General features: G+C 39.0%; 1 protein-coding gene across 4 annotated transcripts in view; it reads left to right on the top strand.

The window, feature by feature from the left end:
* Nucleotides 1-22504, top strand: part of MAEA (macrophage erythroblast attacher) — a 49675-nt gene that overhangs the window by 8824 nt on the left and 18347 nt on the right. For 3 of the 4 annotated variants that reach the window (XM_017727763.1, XM_008645101.2, XM_017727762.1), the window contains 2 exons: nucleotides 8961-9143; nucleotides 12664-12867. In XM_017727763.1, the coding sequence (XP_017583252.1) occupies nucleotides 9036-9143; nucleotides 12664-12867 (312 nt within the window). In that variant the 5' untranslated portion in view covers nucleotides 8961-9035. Of the gene's footprint in view, nucleotides 1-507; nucleotides 662-8960; nucleotides 9144-12663; nucleotides 12868-22504 lie in introns of those variants that run through there. The other variant, XM_008645102.2, reaches the window with a different exon arrangement.

Here is a 22504-nt window from a genome sequence, read left to right as displayed (position 1 = left end):
TGGTATTTGAAATGTTGCACTGTGCCCATTAGACTTTGGCCTAACATCCTATACCTCTAAAGGAGTAGAAATGCAGCGCTTAACACTTGCTATAAAAAGCTTATTTGACTTGGGAGAAATCCCTTTCTCTTCTATTCAGTCTTCCTCTTAATTCTCTGATAAATGCTGAAGTAGTCTGAGGATTTTGTTGAACAGCTGTGGAAGAAAGACAAAGTAGAAGACTGTTTCCATGCTTCTACTTTAAGTAAAATTTTAGTGAGATTCTTAATATATATAATTGATTTTTCCCTTCTAACAATGGCTTATTGATGCAGAAATAGTATCCTGACTAATCAAATATGGAATAATGTACATCAGTTAATGTGACTTTTAAAAAGTGCATGCCATGTAAAGGTACTAGAGTTGTTTTTAAAAAACTGAAGGAGGCAGTGAGGTGGACTTGGTTGATAGTTTATTCATATTACTGAATGTTTCTTGGAGATAAGCCTTACCAGGAACTCTTGCAAGAAAGACTGAAGTCCTCATGTGGATAAGGAACTGGGCAAGATAAAAAACAAACATCAAGATTTAGTAGCCAGCCTCTGTAATGGAGGAAGATTGGTGTTAGGATTCTGCTGGCTTCCTGGTGATACTCAGCTGTTTGAACATCGTGGAAGAAAGAGTAAGTGCTAAGATGAAGCAGTTTCCTTGATGATACTAAGATAATTGAGGTATTACAGATATAGCCCAAGTGTGAACCATTAGAGAAAAATAGTGAGAGACTGAATGGGTGTTAAAATGCATTAAATTCAGTACAGACAAATGCAGTGTGATACAGTTTTTAGGTATGGTGGAAAGAAAATTAATCCTAGTCTTAAATATATAATAACTGATTTAGAAATTATCATCATTCCTCAGTGGCATCTTAGGACTAATAGTGAATGTTTTCTGTGAGTGATCAGGTTAATGTTGACAAACACAGGACAGAAGTGTTGGAAAAGGGAAGAATGGAGAACTCAATACATAGCAGTTAAAATCCATGGTTTCTTCTTCTCTCAAGTAGTATGAGTTACTCTTATTTTCTCCCTTCTCTCATCCTGAAAAAGGATGTAGTAGAGCTGGAAAATGTCTACTGAAGGGCAAGAATGATTAGAGAGATGGAAGTCTGTCTACAAGGAATGGTTTAGAAAGTCTCTTCAATCTCAAGATATGTGAGAAGTATGTAGGAGAAAGAGAGGGTTCACTTTTATGCTTCCAAAACAAGAACAGAAGGGTTTCAAATTAGTTGAAAAGTCAAAACCCAAGAGTATTTCTTCACATAGTTGTGGGCCTGTGAAATGTCTCACAACAGGATGTTGCAGTGCTAAAACTCAGGTCAACAGCAACCAACAGAGTTCATGAGTGAGAATCACCCTGTGGTGTTTCTACTGTTAAACTCCCATCTCTGGCTCAAGAAGTCCAAAGAGACTGTTTGGGAAGAGTAACTTTGTTCTTGCCTTTTTTCAAGTGCCATCCTCTTTCTGGATATCATCAGAGAAAAGATAGTGGCAGAGAGGGGACTTTTGGTCTTATCTGGGTATGGTCATTCAGATCTTCATATGGAAATGTATTTGGTGTCTAAGTTAGCAGAGACTAATTCATGAAATTAAGGTAGGAAAGTACTTCTGCAGACAGTGTAAATTCAGGCTTCTGCTCGAACCTTGGCTAACTTCAAAGCTAATCTGAGTTGCTCAGAGTCCTGCCAAGTTCTGAAAGCTTTTGAGGGTGGAGATTCCATCACCTTTCTGGGCTGCTGTTCCATTGCTTACCAAGCCTTCTGATTGAAATTTTTTTTTTTTTTTTGTCCAGCTGGAATTTTCTTTAGTGACAGTTGTCAACTCTGCCTCCTTCCTTTTTGCTCTGTAACTCCGGAAAGTCTGGCTAGCTCTTATCTATGACCTTCACCTTTCAGTAGTAGAAAGCTTCTATCAGATTGTGCTGCTTCCAACTCCCTGTAGCCTTCCCTTCTGTAACGGAAACAAACCTGCCCATCTCAGCTTCTCTTGGATTTTTTTTTTATACTTCAGCCAGCTCACTGTCGTGGTGGCAGCCTTCTGGACTCTCTCCAGTTTGTCAGCATCTCTTTTTTAGTGGTTGGGCGGGGGAGTGACCTGAAAACCAGACTCAGTATTCCAGATGAGTCTGCATGAGTGCTGAGCATAAACAATCACTCCTCTCAACCCACTGCCTTTAGTCTTGCTAATGCAGCCTGGGATGGGGTTAACCTTCATTGCCATGAGAGCCTGTTGCTGATTCATGTCCAACCTGCTGTCCATCAGGACCTCTGCATCTTTTCCTGCAATGGTGGTCCTAGCCAGTTATTCCACAACCAGGGCTAAAGGCTGGGGTGGTTTTGTGCCAGATCCAGGGCCCTGGGTTTTGCCTTGATTACATTTCATAAAGTTCTTGGTGTGTTTCTCCAGCTTGTCGTTTTTTCTGAATGGCAGCTCCAACACATCCATTTATCAAGGACTCCACCAGTTTGTCCTCTGTCAGCTTTCTGCTTGTGTGTTTTGTAGTGCAGATGGTTGAAAATGACATGTATGTTGGAGCTGATAACATTCCTGGGGAGTGGAGCAGTACTTGTAATTGGCCATCAGGAAGCTTTAGAACCACTGACCATTGTTCTTGGAGCCTGACTATGCAGTCAGGCCCTCACCCATCTTGTATTCAGCCATTCAGTCCATGTCTCCCCTGTTTGGCTACAAGTGAGACAATATCAAAAACCTCACTAATATTGGCATGAAAGGCTGCCAGCATGCTCCTGCCATTCAGAGATAGTCAGTTCATCACTGAAAGCACACACTGTTGTCAAGCTTGCTTTGCTTATGACAAATCTGGACTGGTTATTCCTAGTCACCTTTATAAGCTTGGAAGTGGTTTCCAAATGATTTTTTTTTTTTTTCTGTAACTTTCACAAGAACTGAGATGAGGCAGACTAGCCTGTAGTTTTTGTGATCTTCCAGGTTTTCTTTTTGGAGTAGAGGTACCAAACTTGCCCTTTTCAGTCACAGACAACTTTTCTTGTTCACCATGACATTCCAGCAGTGGTAGCAGGTTTGCAGTGTCGTCCAGGAGCTCTCTCCTCCCTTCTGCTCCTATGCACCTGTGTGTCTTCAGCTTGCTTTGGACTTCTTACATGAGTGAATAGTACCTTTCTCCCCAGACTCATACATCATCAGGAAGACTTAGGAGAAGACCTTACCAGTAAAGACAGAGAAGGCAGAAGTGAGGCTTTGTTGTCCTTTGTAGCTAGGTCACAAACTCAATTCTATAGATGCTTTTCATCTTCCTTAAGCTGCTTGTGTCTATAAGGCCCTGGTAATAACAATTACTTATTTGAAGTCTAGTTGAATGAAGTGGATGTATATGTTGGCTGTGATGGTAATGAGTGCTGGATTTCTAGCTGTGACTCAAAAGGCTTTTGTGGCTGGACACCTACAGCATCTCTGCAAAGAAGAACTCACCACAGTTCATGTTTGTTTTGTTATGTTGTACTCTATCCCAAGCAGAGAGCCCTTCAGCAGTGTGTGTATTCAATTCATTTGGAAACCCCAGGTGCTCAGTGAGTGACTGTGTCTGTTGTAGAAGCTGCAAGTGTCCAACAGGCTAAAACTTCTCCACATTCTTGAAATGCCATTAAGCTGCTTAATAGAATTCAAGGTGCTAAAATGAGCATAAGTCCAGTCTGGATGTCTGACTTCCAGCAACATAAATGCCATTGAGGTAGCAAAGCTTTTTAAACTTTGATCACTATAGTTAATGAACTTCTGTGAGGGGGAAATGGTCTGCATTCTTCTCTCCTTTTTGATATTGTTAAAGGCTATAGATAGTATGTTCTCATCACATGTTTTCTAAAGGCATTTTTCTGTGAGTCTGTAGAGATAAGCAAGAGCTGAGGTGGGAGTGTGTTCAGCAGCTGTTTTCTATATATTCATTTTATGGCTAGAGTAGGAAGTGTGCGCATCTAGATACATTAAGAAAACCTTAAGAAGAAAAACTAATCTCAGTAAAATCTTGATAATGCGTGTAAAAGTAATATGCATTGTAGAATGCTGTGTAAAAGGTTGGCAGGTGTATAATCGTAGAATAGTTTACTTTGAAGGGAACTTGGAGGTAATTCAATTCCAACCTCCTTGTCATGCTCACTAGACCAGGTTGCTGAAAGGCCCACCCAACCTGGCCTCAAACACTTCCAGGGATGGGTCATCCATAGCTTCTCCGGATAACCTGTGTCAGGGCCTTACCACCTTCACAGTAGAGGATTTCTTCCTCATATCTAATCTAACCCTGCCTCTGCCATTTTGAAGCCATTCCCCCTTGTCTTGTCACTCCATACCCTTGTCAAAAGTGCCCTCTCCAGCTCTCTCACAGTCCCTTTAGGTACTGGAAAGTCCCATAAGGTCTTCCTGGAGCTTTCTGTTCTCCAGGCAGGACACCCCCATCTGGCTCAGCCTGTCTCCACAGCAGAGGGGCTCTAGCCTTCTGATCACCTTTGTGGCCTCTTCTGGACTTGCTCCAGCAGGTCCAGATCCTTCTTATATTTGGGGGCCCCAGAGCTGGGTGCAGCATTGCAGGTGGGGCTTCACAAGAACAGAGTAGAGGGGCAGGACTGCTTCCCTTGACCAGCTGCTCACACTTATTTTGATGCAGCCCTGTATGCAGTTGGCTTCATATTATTTATATTTCTTTAAATATTTATTTGCAGGCTGATAATTAACACTTGAGAAGTGTATACAGTTTGCAAAACATCAGGTTACAATATATCCAAACATTTAATACTTGCTGGGTTTATTTCTACTTTTAATATATTTTGAAAAGACTCAAGAAAACAGAATCACTTAGTGAGTGAATAGCTTATTGAAAAATTTATTTTGATGAAAATATGTTTAGTGTTAAATTCACTATATTCAAGGGTATCTCAAGTTACATTTGATATGGCTTATGGAAAGAAAGATTGCCTACAGTTGCCCAACTTGAACAGTTTTAGCCACTTCATGATTTGAGAACTCTGCCTTGCTTTGGTACCTTATTTGCATTCATGGGCAGGAAGAGGACTTTGTTTGGGCTGAAGGCCAGGTAGTAAACATCACAGTTGAGTTCCTAAGTGTACACTTAAAAACTCCCTCTGACATCCTTAGCTCTGCAGTTTTCTACTCCCTGCACTCAACTGAACAACCAGTGTATATCTCTCATGGCAGTCCTTCCTCCTCTTCACCAGTTCAAGCTTGTAGAGCCAGAACAATCCTCTTCTAAGCCTTGTCACCACAGCTAGAGGTTGTTGGAGCATGTTCTGGGACAGCACACCACTTTTTTGGCTTTCTAAAACCGGAGTGAAGTAACTCCTGAAATGAAAAAAAATTTGGATCAGGGTTATCAGTTGCCTCTGCCTCTTTGTTAGCGTTTAGCACCTGGAAACAGTCGTGCTATAGTTGCAGAAGCCTCCAGGCAAGCCGACTTTCCTTCACATCACAGCAAAATTTTGATCTTGGAAAAACTTGTGTTACTGTAATTTTACCCCTTGTGTAGGTTGTCCTAACTTCAGTCAAATTCCTTTTCACTAGATTTAAGTTTGACCTGGTTGAGTACGTGCTTAGGTTGAATAATGTGTCCGCAGTTGTGGAAGCTGATGAACAAAAGGAGCAGAATCTACTTAGTGCCACTGGATTTAAATGTGCTGCCCACTAATATTTTACAACCCTCCTTTGTATCCTCTTGTATGTTCACGGTATGAGCCAACTGGGTGTGGTTTTTCAAGCTCTAACGAGTAGGACAAGTTGGTATTGTGCTTGTACAGAACACATTCTGGTCAGTACTTGCTGCTTTATTTCAATTTTTTTAGTAGCTGATTTATTCTTTTTTCCTTAAGGTAATGCTTCCCTAGGCTGAGTTCTGTAGGTCACTCTTGTCTCTGAATAATAACCGTGTAATCCAGGTATGGTCACAGAATGGCACTGGCAGGAAAGATTCAAAGTCTCCAATAAATTTATGGCAATTAATGATATGTAAATCTCTTAGTCAGAAAAGTTTGGTGTTCACCATGTTCTAACAATGGTACCTGAAAATCAAAGTGAACTATAAGTTAAAATTTTTTAGAATTGTATTGTCCAGAACACTTTCTTACATGTTCTCCTTCCATTAACTTTCATTATTGGTGGAAAAAAATGATCCTGTTGGTACAATGCCTGTAACTTTTGAAGGGTTTTGCAGTAAAGCAAGCCAATGCTGGGGAGCTGGGTCTTTTGGCACTTTGGAGCTGTAGGAGTAACAAAAGAACCAATGGATCGGGATGCAAGTTCAACATAAAATGCTGCTTTTTTTAAGGAATATAGCAGTTGCAGTTCTACATTTTGGCATTCACAGACTCTGTTCCCATAAAGTAAGTGTAAAAGCTGTACCTAGATACAATTTACAAAAATTCTTATGAAAACTGCTGGCTCTATAATAAGAAACAAGTGCCAGTGCAAATTATGGAAATCTCTGGTAAAGAGTATTTACTGTCAGCTTCAGTTAAGCAAATAATTTCATTGTACCTTTAATTTCCCTTGTTATGGCACACTAAATTACGTTTCTCAATATGTTTACTTTTATTTACTTTCAGAGTATATAGTGGAAACATTTCAACTCGCAGCCTCTTCCGCACATGGTATTCAGATTGCTTTTATGGTAGGGGGAAGAAAAGGATAAGAGAAGATTCAAAAACCAATTGTGCCTAGACACGTTTTAAATGATATGTAGTGATACCAGCTGAAATTGAAAGTTCAATTGTTCTAAATGTCATATGAACACAAACTGTGCCAGATGTCTGCATGCTGAAGAGACAGAGCACAGGAAATGGGAGCTGTTACTGCTCTTGAGTGCAGATAAGGAACTAGGGAAAAGGGAGATTAAACGCAGACTTTTTTCAAACTGACTGGATTTGTGTCCAGCTGACTGCTCAAAATTTAACAAAAGCACTTTCAGTAGTAAAAAAGATACCTCAAATTAATAGTAGCTTATGAAAGTCTTTTGATGCAGATTCTCAGTGTGGCATGGAAAGCTGATTAGCAAAATACTTGCAGAAATATTTTTTGGTGGACAGTAAGAAAAATGCAGTGGGGGGAAAAAGAAGGGAAGAAGTTGTCTAAATGCTGTCTGGCATCAGGTCTTAGAGTTGGAAATAAGTTTCCATGTTCAAAAACATGAGATGTCAAAATAATGGTCCCCTGGAACATCCATTTTATCTGTGGGTTTCTAAAATATTTAATATTTTTTGTGGAAATGGAAAAGAGAAATGAGGGTTGGAGATGGAAGATTGTTATATAGGCAACTATGTAGGTGTTGAAGCCTATTATTTGTCATGGCTTATGTGGTTTGAATTTTGGGTGGGTGTAGTGCTGGGATTTTAGGGCAAAATGTATAAGGAAAATAACTGTTTTGGCTTGATGCTTCCTGTGGTAGAGTCTTATCCTGTCATTTGTTTAGGTCATAGTTTCAGATACCAAAAACCATTAAATAGATCATTTCAAACTTGAGGATCCCTTTCATGTCTTATCAGGATTATCCTTGTGTTTTATTACTACTACAAATAAGCACAACCTATTGTAGGTAATGCAAAGTCTTGGAAAGCAAATGCTTTGGCTCATCTTCCTTGCTCTGAACCAAAGTGTTCTCTAATGGGGAATTGCAGTGGTTACGTAGTAACCTCTTTGCTAATGGCGCCCAGAAGGAGCGTGGCCCTTGGGGTACTTTCTTGCATGCAGGTGATTAGAATGAGGAAAACTGAGACCTTGATATAATTGATTTGAAGTTACATGCTTGAAAGATTTGTAATCAAACATATACGTGATATGTACCAAACAGAACACTGATTTGTTTCCTGTTTTACCTTTAGCATGGATAATCTGATTGCTAGCTAAATTATGCCTTTGATTAATGGAAAAGCAATCAAGATTATCATAACTACCTGAAAGAACTTCTCCTGGACTTTTTAAAGATTAAAGATATGGATGTATTAAGTGTGTAACACTAGAGTGTTTTTAAAAATTCCTGTTTCCTTTAAGTAATAGAACTTCCTGTTTAAACTGCTTATGCTGCCTCTGTAGTGGAAGCATCTTAACACTTCCTGTAAGCTTTCCCCAAATCATTCACCAGGCTGTAGACTGCTCCCGTATATGTGTCACTAAATGGCCATCAGTAGCAGCTTTGATACAACTGTTCCATAGAGGTGTGGGACACGTAGGACAGGAGACCTCCAAGACTGATAAATCTCTTAAGTCAGGAATGGTGCATTAGAGGAAATTAGTCAGTTTACTAATACATTGTAGGCTTTTATCACTAAAGGAAAATTTACATGGGATTTCTCTTGACATTCCTTATAGTCCTTGGGGAAGTAATATTAAAAAGTAGTCTTTTGTGGGTAAAAGTATGTAGGAGACTTGTTGGATTTCCTGAATAACTTTTGGTGTACTATGTATAAATTTTTGAGTAGCCAGTATGCATTATACATGCTTTCTCACAAAGGTAACTTTCTCTGTTTTAATGAATTCTTGAAGGGAAATAATGTAAACTTAGAAAGTCATGTTCTGAAGGATGATCTCTTAGTTGTTTAATTTGTAGCTTTCCTTTTGTAGGAACACATTTGCCTTTGCTTTCTGTTGTCTCTGGACTATTTCCATCAGTGCTTGCTACAACCAAAGCAGGATAGGTGAAACTGGTATCAGATAAGAAACTGCAGCATTTTTCCTGTTGTTTTTTCATAATCTTTGAAGTGTGAGCTCCTTGCTGAGAGAACTTAAATAAGGGCTTTGGTATGGGAACTCAAGTTCAATCAATGACCTCTAGTCCCCTGGAACCAAGGTGTTCTTTGGGCTTCATCAGATGAAATCATCAGTCTCTCTAAGCTTTAGAGGATGTGAATTTTTAGTTATAGAAATTCTAATGACTTGGTATTTTTCCTTCAGGTGCCATATGAAACACTGAACAAACGATTTCGAGCTGCACAGAAGAACATTGATCGCGAGACCAGCCACGTTACCATGGTGGTGGCGGAGCTGGAGAAGACGCTGAGCAGTTGTCCTGCTGTGGATTCCGTTGTCAGTCTCCTGGATGGAGTCGTTGAAAAACTCAGCGTTCTGAAACGCAAGGTGAGTGCTGTTCTACCTTCCTTACAATGCTGTTTCCTTGGATTTTCTTTTCCAGATAACAGGCATTACTGGCCTTGGAATGCCCAGTGAAACCTTGCTTCACTGTGCTTAAGAAACATAATTTGGTGGTCTTTGTCTAAGTATAACAAACTTCTGTTGAGAGGTAAAATTAATATACGCTTATAGTCCTGAAAAGGACTTTCTGTACTAACAGAAAAGAAATAGTAGCAAAATTAATTGATTTGTATCAATTTCTGCTTGTCTGATAGAAGGGTTTGTGCAATTGCATTAATTGATCACTGGAATAGCAAAACAGGTAGAAGATCGAGATGAAAAATGTGAAACCCCCAGTGCAGGAATAGTTGTATGCAGAAGAATGTGCAAGTTGTCCTGGATTGTTACATGAAAAATTTTTATAAACACTCAACTTGCAATTTGAAAGATTCCTAGGGAATATTAGGAGCCTTTTAAACAAAAATTGGCAGGATAACCTGCTTCTAGCTGTTAAGCTTGAACAAAATACAACCAGCCTTTCATGCCTTTACCACATCTTTCTTAGAAAAAGATGTCTATGTTCTCAGAAAAAGAAGTATAAGCCATTTTTAAAGATGTCTATGTTCTCAAAAAAAGAAGTATAAGCCACCCTTATTTTGGATGGGAATATTACTCATCCCTAGAGTCATCAGAATACTTACTTGAAACAAGTCTTGCAGAAAAATGAAAATAGCTCTGTCGCCTGACTTGAGAGCAGTGCTTCTCCAAAAATAAATAGATTAAACATAGTAGCAGAGTCATTTCATTAAAAGTTAAATGAAATAACAGATATAAATCAACAACAGATATAAATCTTGAGACAGTATTAAGTGAAGCGTCAAAATACCTTGGAGGTTTGCAACATGAAAATAATGCTGTCATGTGTGTTGATTTGGGGTTTTATGCTTGAACAACTTAGCTAGGTGTTGAAAAGCTGTTCTGCAAAAGACTTCATAAATTAATTGCTCTTTTCATCCTCGGATTGTGAGACTTAAAGACGTCTTAAAGGATATGTTTTCTTCACTTCTCCGTTACTTACAGAAAAATAGGAGCTATTTCTGAAAGAGGTGTTGGATGTTGCTTGTAGGTCTATAGTAATGATGTGGAGGAGTAAAAGTTATTTACTTGTTAAATCTTTGCTGACTGTGGGGGTGTATCTGAAGGCAGTGCTGAATGTTTTGGGTGCAAAGCTCCATTTTAGTTTAATTGTTCATTTCTGACTGCCTGAAAGACTGTGGGGAGTCTTATAGCTGCTCAGAAAGAACAAAAGGCAAAGAAAATTTGTTTAACAGTAAAAGTCCTCTGAAATACAAAGGTCTTGTTTCTGCTCCAAACCCTCAACTCCCAACTGTCTTCTCTATAATCTCTGCCCTGAGCAAAATGATTGTTTTCTTTAGAGCCTTTGGACCCATGTGGGATCTCTGTTTCCTCCTGTGTTTAGACAAGGATCTCATGAACTGCTGAGATGGCCATAATAGAATTAGATGGTTCCTTTATTTAACACCTTACTCACTCTTAAAAGAGAGCTTTTAAACACAGCAGGTTCTTGGGTTCTGAAAATGATCCTGGGGAAACTCAGGCCTTTGTGTTTTCCCTTTTGTATCCTGTTTAATATGCTTGTTCCCCCAAGTTCTATTAATGTCCAGCAGGGCAAGTCCAGATAGACTTGCTTCAGAGGGTTTTGAAAAGGATCTGTAGCCTTTCTGAATGTGCTAGAAGGATCAAAAAAACCAGCAAGAGCTGTGTAAGTCCAGATACAAAACCATGTAAGAAGAGCCCTTTGGAATGAGAAAGGGTCTAACCCTGCCTGGCTGCCTTGAGTTCTTAGTTATATACAGAATATTTCTCAAGGTTGCCTTCACATGTGACAATACTGCAGAGATCTAAAAAGTGAAAGTGTGTTTTGAGTTAGTGTTTGCTTGCAGACTAGGAAGAGACCCAGTTTATAACTCAAACAAAATACTTGTCTACAAACTGTATGTTGCAAAATAAAGCTAAAGTCATCAGGAGCAGTAACTCAGACTTCAATAATAAAAATAACTCGTGCTACAGATGTTTACATGAATTTTAGTAAGAGACTCTTGTATAGTGACTAGTGTTTTAGATACTTGAATTTGGTATCAAGGGCCAGATCAGAGTCAGGCTTAATTGGGGGGGGAGAAAAAGCAGCTTGTTGAGCTTTCCTTGCAAGTTTTCCCTTATTTCACTTTGCTTTTCAAATACTGATCCTTCCAGATGTCTGCCTATGGGCAGGCATGGAAAATACAATTAAAACCAATCTGTGCTTCCAGAGCTGGAGCTCTACTGCGTATGATACTATAGCTTGAGTTCTGGGAAGGTCGCTGTGTCAGCATGGAGTGCAGAGTGGGCTGCCAAAAGCCTGCCAGGTTCTTTGGGCTGAGCTGGCAGACTTGCCTGTGCCTTCCAGCTGCCAGAGCTGTGCAGTCATTCAAACACAAGCCAGCAAGTTTAAAGTCATCACAAGGCAGCCTAACTTCCAATTGCATCACTGGTGATATATTGCAGATGGGGAAGGTACTAATCATCCTCTACTGGTTTGCCTTTACTTTAGCAGGCACATAAAGGTACTGCCAGCTTTCTGGAATTCTGTAGCCTGGCATGGCCCAGAGTTGTCATGTGCTGTATACTGAGTTAGCCAGCTTGGAATGTTGACTTTAAGGTTAAAGGAAAGCAACTATGAGCTGAGCGTTTTGGTTTTAATTTAAAAAAAAATATTGTGGCGATATCTTAGGGGGTGATGTGTGTTTTATGCTGGATATGCCAATATGTTGGTTTAAAATCATCAGTCTACTTCCTCTGGACAAATGTGCTTTCCTAAGTAAGGCTTCTGAGCAAGGGATGCATGTTTCCACAGTGGCAGAGTTAAATAAAATAGTACCAGTTTAACAAAGCTGATGATTTTTGGAAAACTGCTTTTAGATCCTTGAGTTGCAGGTGCCAAGAGGCCAAGTGTTTGTATAATTTCCATTATTGCATGACTGATTAAAATGGCTCCAGTGTATTAGAAGTAATGTGGGTTGACTCGGCATCACTCCTCAGTAGAACTAATCCAGCAGGACAGCTGCTGGAGGAAGAAGCCATGCATAGGTTAGAGGTGGAAATTTTGCTTTTCTGCTGTTTGGATCAGATGACTGCAAACCCTCACAAAGCTCTTTGCAGGCTATTACAGCAGTTGCTGCCACAGTTGATACATTCCTGGTTTCGGATGAACTGCAAGTTAAGCAGAAAAATGTATATATTCATAATGTCAAATATATCAAAACTTACTTCTGTGCAAGAATATCTCAGAACAGGACCAGCCACGCTGAAACTTATGCACTGCTGTAGGAAGTGTGTTTCTAAATGAAAGAAACACTACTGGGAGTAAATGTATAACATGTAAAGAATGCTTACAAACAATTACTGTATTTTGCTTTAAAAGGAGATGGAAAATGTATAGCTCTTACTGTTAGTTTTCACTTTTTAGGCTGTTGAGTCAATCCAGGCTGAAGATGAAAGTGCAAAGCTCTGCAAACGCAGGATTGAACATCTGAAGGAGCACAGTAGTGACCAGCCAGCTGCTGCCAACATGTGGAAGAAGAAACGCATGGATCGTATGATGGTGGAACATCTCCTACGTTGTGGCTACTACAACACAGCTGTAAAACTAGCCAGACAAAGTGGTATTGAGGTGGGTGGCAATGTGGACTAACTTGCTAACAAAATGGTAGTAAAGAGGAAGTTGGAAAATAAAGAGCGAGCTGCTTATAGCCTTGTAGCAGCTATTTTTATGTATTGGTGTGCCTTCATTGCTAGTGTTTATCTGTTAATCTTTTAAGGCTTGAGTTTGTTCTCCCTACTTGCCATAAATTTTGTTTTAATGTATTAAATGAGTCAAAATTGAGGGCACAATTTTTTGTCACAAATTAAATGCTTTTAGATAAACACCTTTCTCTATTAAAACTCAGATTAATTCTCAAATGTCATAAAAATTTCTTGTTAGAGGCCTTTAGGCTGCTGATTAAGCATGTGGTGGAGCTTCCCATCTGTCTAGCCCCACTCAGCTGATATGTGTAGGTGACCAGACTAAGCAAAACAGCATTTGCTGGTTGCAGGAACAACTGTTCTATTGTATCATCATACTGTTTAATGCATTGAGAGGAAGGCTGTCTTTTACTTGGGAAAAGAAATTTTGATACAACTTGGGTTTTTTAGTAGCCAGTATGTCTTGCATGATTCCAAGAATGCAAGAATTCCAAGAATTGCATGTTTCTCCATTTTGTGATTGTTGCTTTCCTTTTCACTGGTTAGCTAGTTGGTTTTGCTCGGGCTCAGAGTGGGTTATGAAGTGTTTGGAGTTTGTGTATTTTGGTGTAGCTTTTTTATGCAGACCAATGAATCCTCACTGTGGTCCTCTGGCAGCCACGAGGATGTTAAAACTGATTTTTAAGATTTTGCTGTTTGTCTAGAGAAATCATGTTTTGCAGATTTTGGGTAGCCTTTGGTATTTGATCCTGAGTGATCCTTGAATCATAAGTTCTTTTGATATTCCTGATTCCAGAAAGTATGCAACTCTTCTAGTTAAAGTCTTACTCTTACAAAGATGCTGAAAGTTGAGTTCTGTTACATGACTTACGTACTTTGCCTTTTTTGGGTGGAATAGTTGAATACATCTGTTATTTTGTTGGAGGAAAATATATTTTTGTTACTGATGTCAAATTAGCGCATATGTACTTGTTCTTTGTCTTGTAACAGGGACCTATCTGTTATGTGTCTCTTATTTCTTGGCTGCTTTGCTGGTTCAGCCAACAGCAATTTCAGTAAATGCCAAACAGGAAATAGTATGTAGAGGCTGAATAGAAGTGAGAGGGGAAGTAGGTTGCAAAGTGTTAATAGGAAATAGTCCTGAAAAAAATCAACTGAAGACTCTGTTGTGCCTCACTTGAGATACAGCCCGTGCATGTGAGTCAAAAATACCCAAGGCAATTATGCTGGGAATAATTGCAGCTTGACTGGTCAGCAGCTCTCCCACTTCTGGTAGATGTTTCCCTCTGTTTTGAGCAGGAGCTCATCTCTGCTGAATCATCATGTTACTGTACCTACTAGGTCTGCTGAAAAAGCACTATGGAAATATTTTCACTTTCATAGCAAGTTCTATTATGCCTGATAAAGTAATGCTCAGCTTTGGGTTTAGACATGAGCATGGAAGTCTGTCATGATATACTGCAAGACCCTGTGGTAAAAGCATCATACTTATGAAGGCTTAAAGCTTTTCATTCTGTTTGTTGAATAGAAAATTTTGTGTTAAAAAGGACGTTTTGCATAAGATTATTTACCTTCTGCCTGCAAGCCTAACTCTTTTTATTTGCATAACGTCAAAGTAACTCGAATAACACAGAATGTAGTCACACGTTGAATGCACTGAGGCCATTTTTCTTCTAGTTTGCTGAAATTATGCATTTTAGTCAGGATTACAGTTTGTTTTGGCTTAATGAAGATAAGGCTTCCCTCAGTTTCTCTGCTTTGCACGTGGTCTTTCTTACTGTATGGTGATCCTCTTTGTGAACAGCTTTTACAACATATGATACTGGGACTTGGTTGTTACACAGAATTTGTGGTTTTGCTGGATTAATAAGACAGCATCTGTTTCTTTTTGTTCCTTTCTTGCTGAAGGATGTGAGCTTTGAAATGTTCTCTAATGCTTACTAATGTAACTTTGCTGTAGAGATTACAAAATACCATGGTATTCGCTCATCCAAAATAATCTTTGTTTACTGTGGTCTCACCTGGAATTTTGATTAATATCCCCACCACCAGTCTTGTCTTGATTTTGTACTACTGGGTAGACATTATACCCTAAGTGAGAACCTGAGAAAAGATAGTGTTATTGTTCAGCTTGTCTGGCAGCCAGAGGTGAGGTAAGGTTGAGCATGGCCCAGCAATGCACTCTCATGGCAAAGACAACTCAGCAGCACTCTGGGTTGCACTGGGATAAGCAGCAGCAGCAGAAGGGGGGTGATCCAGCCCCTCTATGCAACCCTGGTTAGACCCATCTGGAGTGCTGTATCCAATTCTAGGCTCCCCAGCAGACACCAGGACTTGGGGAGTCTCCCTGTACTTGGAGATGCTCAAAACCAGAACGGAATGGGAAAGATCCTACGTAACCTGTTAAAAGTGACCTTGCTTTGAGCAGGGAGACTACACAGGTTTCAGAGGTCCCAACCTCATCCATTCTGTGATTCTGTTCCTCAGATTGCAGGGCAAATGGCTGAGGTGCCCTTTGCTGCTCTTTGGAAAGGCTGAAGGAAGCACCTCTTTCCAGTTCAGTTGTAGCTTGGGAATCCCAGGTTAAACACTTTCCAGTAGCTGTTAGACCAGTCTTGGGAGCAAGTCTCAGCCTGCTTGTTCTAAGTTTCTTGTGGGGCTCCTGAATGTGAAGAGACCTGCAGAGCTGCCAAGGTGCTGCATGGGTGAAGCAGGTCAGAAAGGATTCTGCTTCGGTGACCAAAGGAAAACCATTAAATCATCCCTGTATTTGAGCAAACTGCTGTGTACTATTGGCAAAGATTGTGTGCCACACAATTTAATAGTTTTTGATGGGCTGTGACGAATTTTAGGCTATTTTCTAAATTAATTACCTTCATAGGAATGATAGGCTGTTAAGTCTTGTAATAGAAGATAAGTACTTAAAAACCATGGTTATAAACTAGGAAGCAAACAGAATGGAAAGAAATGCTGGATGTGAAAAATTATAGGGAAGTTTTAAAAATCAGAGTTATGAACTAGCTCAAGTAAGGAATAACTTTGGGCATAGGGTGTTTATACAGCATAAAGTTACAGCAATATAAGAAATAAATTCCAAACATTAAGTATGTGTTATATGTCTTTAAAGAAAAGTAATGCTGCTTGGGAAAGTAAACCAAAATGTGAGTAATATTAAAATAAGAGCTGACAGTCAAAGACAGAAATGTCATGTTTGTGCCAAAGTAAATATGGGGCAGAGGGGATCCTATTGTGGACTTTTTTCTTGATGTTGTCTGGCTCCCTAATGATGTGAAAAACAGTTTGTGTTAAAGATACAAACTAGATGTTAAGGGGTTCTTATTGCATATGAATAAAACTCATCAGTACGGGCTTATTAGACTACATAGACTCAAAATAAGGTCATTATTACAACCTTGTAATGCCACACCAATATAAAACACCTATTTTCATCTGCAGATTCATATTTTCAGCTAGCTGGCAAGGTTGTCTATTAACCTCAACTTTGTTATTTCATGTTCTGCTACACTGCTTCTCATTTCTGTGCCATTAATTGATATGCAAATCTAGTTTAGGAAGTGTGGTGTTCCAGTAGGAAGTTGGTTTCTGTTTGTAGATAAATTTTATAATTAGGCTATGTATGTGATGCTTAGTCTACTGTTTCTGGAGGTGGTGGGGTTTAAAATTTTATTTGTTTTACCAGCTCTTTCCTTAATAGGCTAGGAAGAAAAAATAAACATGTAAAGTGTCCTTACATTCTTTGCTTAATTATGTATAGCTGTAGTGATTTTTGCCTGTAGGACTGAAAACAAACCCAGATTCTGAAGCTACCAGTCTCCCTTATCATACGCTGTAAATCCTCTTTCCGTCTTTGCTTAGCTTATTTTAGTAAAAGAATGTATCTCCTTGCCTTAATGCTCATGCTGTACAAAAGCTGTACAAGTGGCAGTGTTTTTTCTGTGAAGAATAGCATAAATCCAAACCAGTGTTTAGTGTGTTGGGGCAGGGAGCAAATGATTTAAAAATCTATAATTCACTGAGGAACAGAAGAGCTACTACATCCCTGGGCAGGGTAGGCAGTGACACTGTAATGCAGGTGAATGCTTGAGTTGAAAAAATTCTTAAATAGCTTAAAACTGGTTAATTTTACCTTCAATCAGGGATTATGCATATCAATTAAAGTTCTGCCAATTAATGTTCTTAGATCAGTAATTAAGTATGTGTATCATCCTTCAAAGATACTTAACTAGCCCTTTGCATTCATACCACAATGTACTTTCTGCTTTTGAGAATTGGGGGAGAGGAAACTGAGTAGTGCATTGACTTCTGAAGTTTTGTCTAGACATGTGACCATTGTCAACATTGGTCTGTATTAGAAGGGCTTCTTGACACTTCAAGCAGTATGGACAGTTGACACAGTCCCAAAAAGATAACAGTTTTCTTGAAGTGGGACTTCAGATCTCCAGTTACTATCAATGGTTTTTCTTCTTGAGCAGAACTTCTACATCTGTGGTAATGATTATTCACTGGAGAATATCAAAACAAGGAAAATACTGAAAAGCCATTCTAAAAATATTTAATTGTCTTTCAGAGTAGTAAATACATTTATTTTTAAAAAAATTGTTTAAATAAGGAATAGTAGTCACTGGAAAAGCTGATTATCTTCCATTCTTCTCTCCCTCCAGTTTGGTCCAGTTAGTCTTTTCTACTGCATCATTGCAGCTTCAGTTCTTGCAAAACTGTTTTTGGAGGGATTAGCCTAACTAGAAAAGATACCTGCAACAGATTCAAGTGTGTTCCACTGTCTTAGTTTTGTTACAGAAAGCTGTGAAATCTTACTTGATGTCCTGTGGTATAAGAGAAACTTGAATTCTTAAAGTCAAGTTTCATGGCTTTCGACCAAGTACCTGATCTCTTCTTTTTTCCTATTCTATATCAGTGTTTCTTTTTTCAGCCCCAAAGTTAAATCTTTTCTTGCTTTATAAAAGTGTTCCTCAGCACTGTGATATGGACCCTTCAGCTGACACCTCAGTAGAATACTGCTGAAGGATTTCCATCTGCTACGGGGCAAAATCTTACTGAAGCTGCTATTTTTGATGTAATCCGTTCCCTGAATAACTGTTTCTACTTGATGACTCTCTCAGAAAATGGGAGATGGAAAATAACCTGCACATTTGAGCATCACAAAAAGAAGCAGTATTACTTCTTAACTAAAAAAGTTAAAAGCTGAATAAACACTTCTTCTAACAATCATACAAATGTACCTTTAGAAATCCTCCTTGTTAAGATGCATAGTCCAAGAATGGCTTGTAGGCAAACACACACATGTATTAAAGTAATTAATCAAAACACATTTATATTCATAACAATTCGATTTTAAATAGGTAAATAATATTCAGCATAATACTTGAATGTATTATTTACTTCACTGTCATGCAGAACATAGCCAAGCTGACTTTCCAGATACAGGCTGAATGGTAAAAGGTGTCTTTTGCCAGGAGCTATTTGTGTCCCTCTCTGGTGACTCGCTGTTCCCACACTAGACATGTTACAGAAAAACTGTGTATGAAGGAGCTCCTAAACTAGCATGACTGATTTAAAGGGACGAGGATTTTAGCTTGTGCTGCTTGGAGTTTCCCTGCAGTACCAGTCTATAGAGAGCTACTCGGAAACTCCTTTAAATGTGTTTTGGCTGTACCTCGCGTAGGCATGGCAACTTTGAGTAGATTGGTATAATGAACGTCTGGGTGTGTTCATCTGAATTTCAAAGTGCTGCAGTTCCTGCACAGCCTTACATCTGCAGTTTGTCTCAAGCATCTTGAGGAATTAGAATTATGTAAATGTGAAATAGTCAAGATCGAAGCAGAATAACAAACTTCCTCATTACAAATCATTTGACACTTCAAAAGCCAACAACATGAATTGTGCTATGATGTTGAACATCATATTTTTTTCAGTCCGTTTAGACAGAGTGGGTTACCTGTACTGTATCACAACTGAGCTAATTTATTACAAAATACTTAGTCTGGAATGCTGGTGATGCAAGAAAAGTTCTTGAATTGAAATTTTATCTAAACGGGGAATGGTGTTACCATACCTGGAGATTGCCCAGGAGTAGAAGAGATTTGGGTTATGCCTCTTCTTACTGTCTTTTCTTCCTGCCAGACATTCCTTCAAAGTGTAAATCTTACCTCACGTTTAACGCTTGCTCTTACTACTACATTTGATGACAGGATAATGTTTTGTTAGAGAATGTGTGTAGCTGCTAAGACAGACTGAGCCTGCATGGACAACAGCTGTAGGGCTTGTGCTCCACTACCAAAGGATTGGGTGCCTTTTCTCTGCTAGAAGAGGCTGTGACAGAAAACGAGGCGCTGTTTTTCTGCCCAATGATGCATATTAAGCTCTAGAGGCTTTGTTACACTACTGTAGTGTAGTCATTTATTACTGTACTTAGCGTGGTGTAATGTGCTGGTGGGTAAAGGTGCAGCCATTTGCTGAGCTGCAAAAATTGCTGAGGCAGGAGCAGAGGATGCATTGGGAAAACAGATTGCTAATAACCAACCTCTAGTGCTTGCTCCAACTCTTGAGGCTCTTCCAAGCAGCTTATGTCCTTGAGCAAAAGAAGGTGGATGAAACACTTCTTTTTGCTTGGCTCTGGAGCTGTCAATACCAGAATATGTATAGTTTTGGTGACCATACTTTAGAAAGCTGTTGGAAAAACTGGAGGGAGAGGATGACTGGAAAATGTTGTGGATGGGTGCTTTCGGTAGGTGTGAGAGCAGAGGTCAAATACCAAGGAGTTTTGTAATCTAGTCAGAAAAATTGAAGTTGGACACAAGTTTAGAAGATGAATTAATCACTAGAACCAATTAACAAAAGTACTAGTATCCTCTAATGTTATATAAAGACCGTGCTCTTCTGGCAGACACTAAGTGTAAAATACTGGGATCCTTCAAAAATAACCAGGCAGAACTAAAAGGTCTGTACTATGCTGAGGGTATGGAAGATGCTCTCATGTGAAAGCTAGACTGTACACAATGGGTACTGTGTTTACTTTGTAGACAAAAACATTTCTGGCTCTTTTGTTGGTGAATCTGTGGTTTGGCTGTCTGTCTTTGCATTTTTCCCCAGTAGCTAGCTCTGCTGGTGGCTTTGAGTAGGACATTCTGTCAGTTACTCTGTTTAGTTTCTCTCTAATCCTGTTAATGTGTGTAGTATTGTAACACTTAATAGTAGCTTAATGAACTTCAGACAATGTTATTTTATCAGCAGAGAGTAAGGAGGCCTCTTACTGTTAATTTGTGCCCCACTTTATCTGGTCTTCAGTAATTGTGGTGTTGCTGTATTGTCACCACCTATGCCATTATTTTCTTAATTTGTGTCTCCCTTCAATGTCAGTGCAGTTCATACATACCCTGTGTTGACTTTGAAGAAACTGTTACTCCAGCAGCCTTTTATTCCTGCCCTTGTATAGGGGCAGAGGAATTGGATTGTAGTCCCAGTTCATGTTACTGCCATCAAAACCACCTGCACTGTCCCACTCTTCACTTGCACCTCATTTTTCCTTCCTGCACATGTTTTCAAGTAGGCAGTGTGTGACTGTGGTGTGTTCCAGGCTTCCTGCTCCTGCCAAGTGATGCCTCTGTCAGTATTTCCTCACTTTGGAAATACACTGACCTCTTCTTTCCCAGCTGCTCCTGTCATCTTACCTTGCAGCTCCTTGTGTTTGCCTTCTCCCTGAATTGTGTAACAGTGATCACAGCCTGAGAGGATGCCTGGATTTGCTGTGTGTTCGTCACAGGGGAAATTATAATAAATGAATATATTAATGTGGAAGACTAAATTGACCTCTTTGTTTGTAACTGTTCATTACTACATTTCTATTTCACTTCCATAGAACTAAATTATACGGAAGGTTGTGTTGCAAGTGGAGAGTATGTGAGTAGTCATTAAAAGCTTAACACAGCTTTTTCTGAAGTTGTTGTTTGAGTGATCTAAGTGTTTATTGTATTTCATATACAAGTAGTTTACCATGCTGCTGAAGGCTGAAGTGCATCAGCAAAGGCTTTTTTATGAGGGTAGTGTTCTTATGCATGTAATGTGTATAGATAGACAGTCAATCTTATTAAAGCTGTTACTGGTACATACTCTTGGCAATGAGCCACTGATAGCTTGAGGCATACTGGCCTATTTTCAATTTCATATTGATGCTAGTAAGCAATTAAAAATAAACAAATTGCATTTTTAAAAAAATACATGAACAGCATCTTATGATACTATGAATTGCTTATTTTATACAACAAATAGCCTATTTTATGAGAGATGCTTTTTTCACTGAGGAAACTTTCTTTTCTACAAAATGCTGCCTTTTCTCACTGAATCAAATATTTTATTTTACCTTGTTTAAGCCTAACTTTTCTTTTTTGACAAATTAATCTTGTTTTGAGAATAGCTTATGGGAGATTTGAAAATATCAAATGTTGTGTGTTCTAGTAGTCATTTCTGGTTGGTTTTGAGCCCTGTTAAAGATTCACATTTCATATGTGAAATATTCTGGGGTTTATATTAATACATAAATGTTCATATGAATTATAAGGGATTTTATCACACATTCCTTCTGATAGCTTTGCAGACTTGTGACTGGAGATCTCATAGAGTAAAAGTACTTCAGCTCATGTGCAGAGTGGAGACCAATGGAGAGGAATGACTTGACCTGACTGCTCCAAATTTTAAAATGTTACATAAAAATCCTCACGTGAACACTGCATGAATTTCTGTAGTTATTTTGCTACTGCAGAAAAGATGGTTTTGTTCTTTCTAAGCTATTTGACCTACGATCTAATGCAAAGTTGCTATTTTTGTTGCATCTGGTGATGAAAATTCTGAGCAGTTTTCTTGATGAATTTGGAGCCACACATGTAGATCTCTGTTTTTTTCCAATTCACTGCTGAATTCCCTTAATTGTGCACTATCTAAAGTTACAGCCTTTGTTTGGCTTTAAATTCAGTTTAAATTCACATTTTGATATGTATTTGCCAGTTTGGTTCACAACTTTATAATAGACATAGCTGTATTTAATTTTAAATTCATGTGAAGCTTATATATCTGCCAGTTAAACTAAATTACCCTGCTGCCTTTATACATACCTTCTCATTATTTCATGGCTATTATTCTTCAAAACTTTCACTGTATTTTTGTGAATCATTTCTTCTTTTCTGTAACGCAGCCACATAAATTCATTAAGTTCTGGACCCATTTTTGTTGTTCTCTTAGTTTTGGTGTTTCAGACTAGTGTTCACTTTTGCTGCAGCCTTTCCCTCCAGTGAGGGCAGGCGCTGGAATCTCCTGAAAACAAGACCCTGCTAAGGAGAGCACCCTGGCAAGGAGTGAGATGCCCTGAGAGTTCAGCCCCTCAACTCCTGCTCATGCTTACCAGAGAGTCCAAAAGCTGTTCAGAGGAGGGAGGGGATGTGCATAAACATGCTTGAGATGTTCTTTACTAAGAACCCATCTGAACAAATAGGATACAGCTTTTATGTTGGCCAGGAGTACGTATCTAGTAA

This window comes from Corvus brachyrhynchos, unplaced genomic scaffold, assembly GCF_000691975.1.
Source record: "Corvus brachyrhynchos isolate BGI_N302 unplaced genomic scaffold, ASM69197v1 scaffold80, whole genome shotgun sequence".
NCBI classification, from domain to species: Eukaryota; Metazoa; Chordata; class Aves; order Passeriformes; family Corvidae; genus Corvus; species Corvus brachyrhynchos.
The sequence above is the reverse complement of the archived record's forward strand: the minus strand, read 5'-3'. Positions and strand labels throughout refer to the sequence as shown.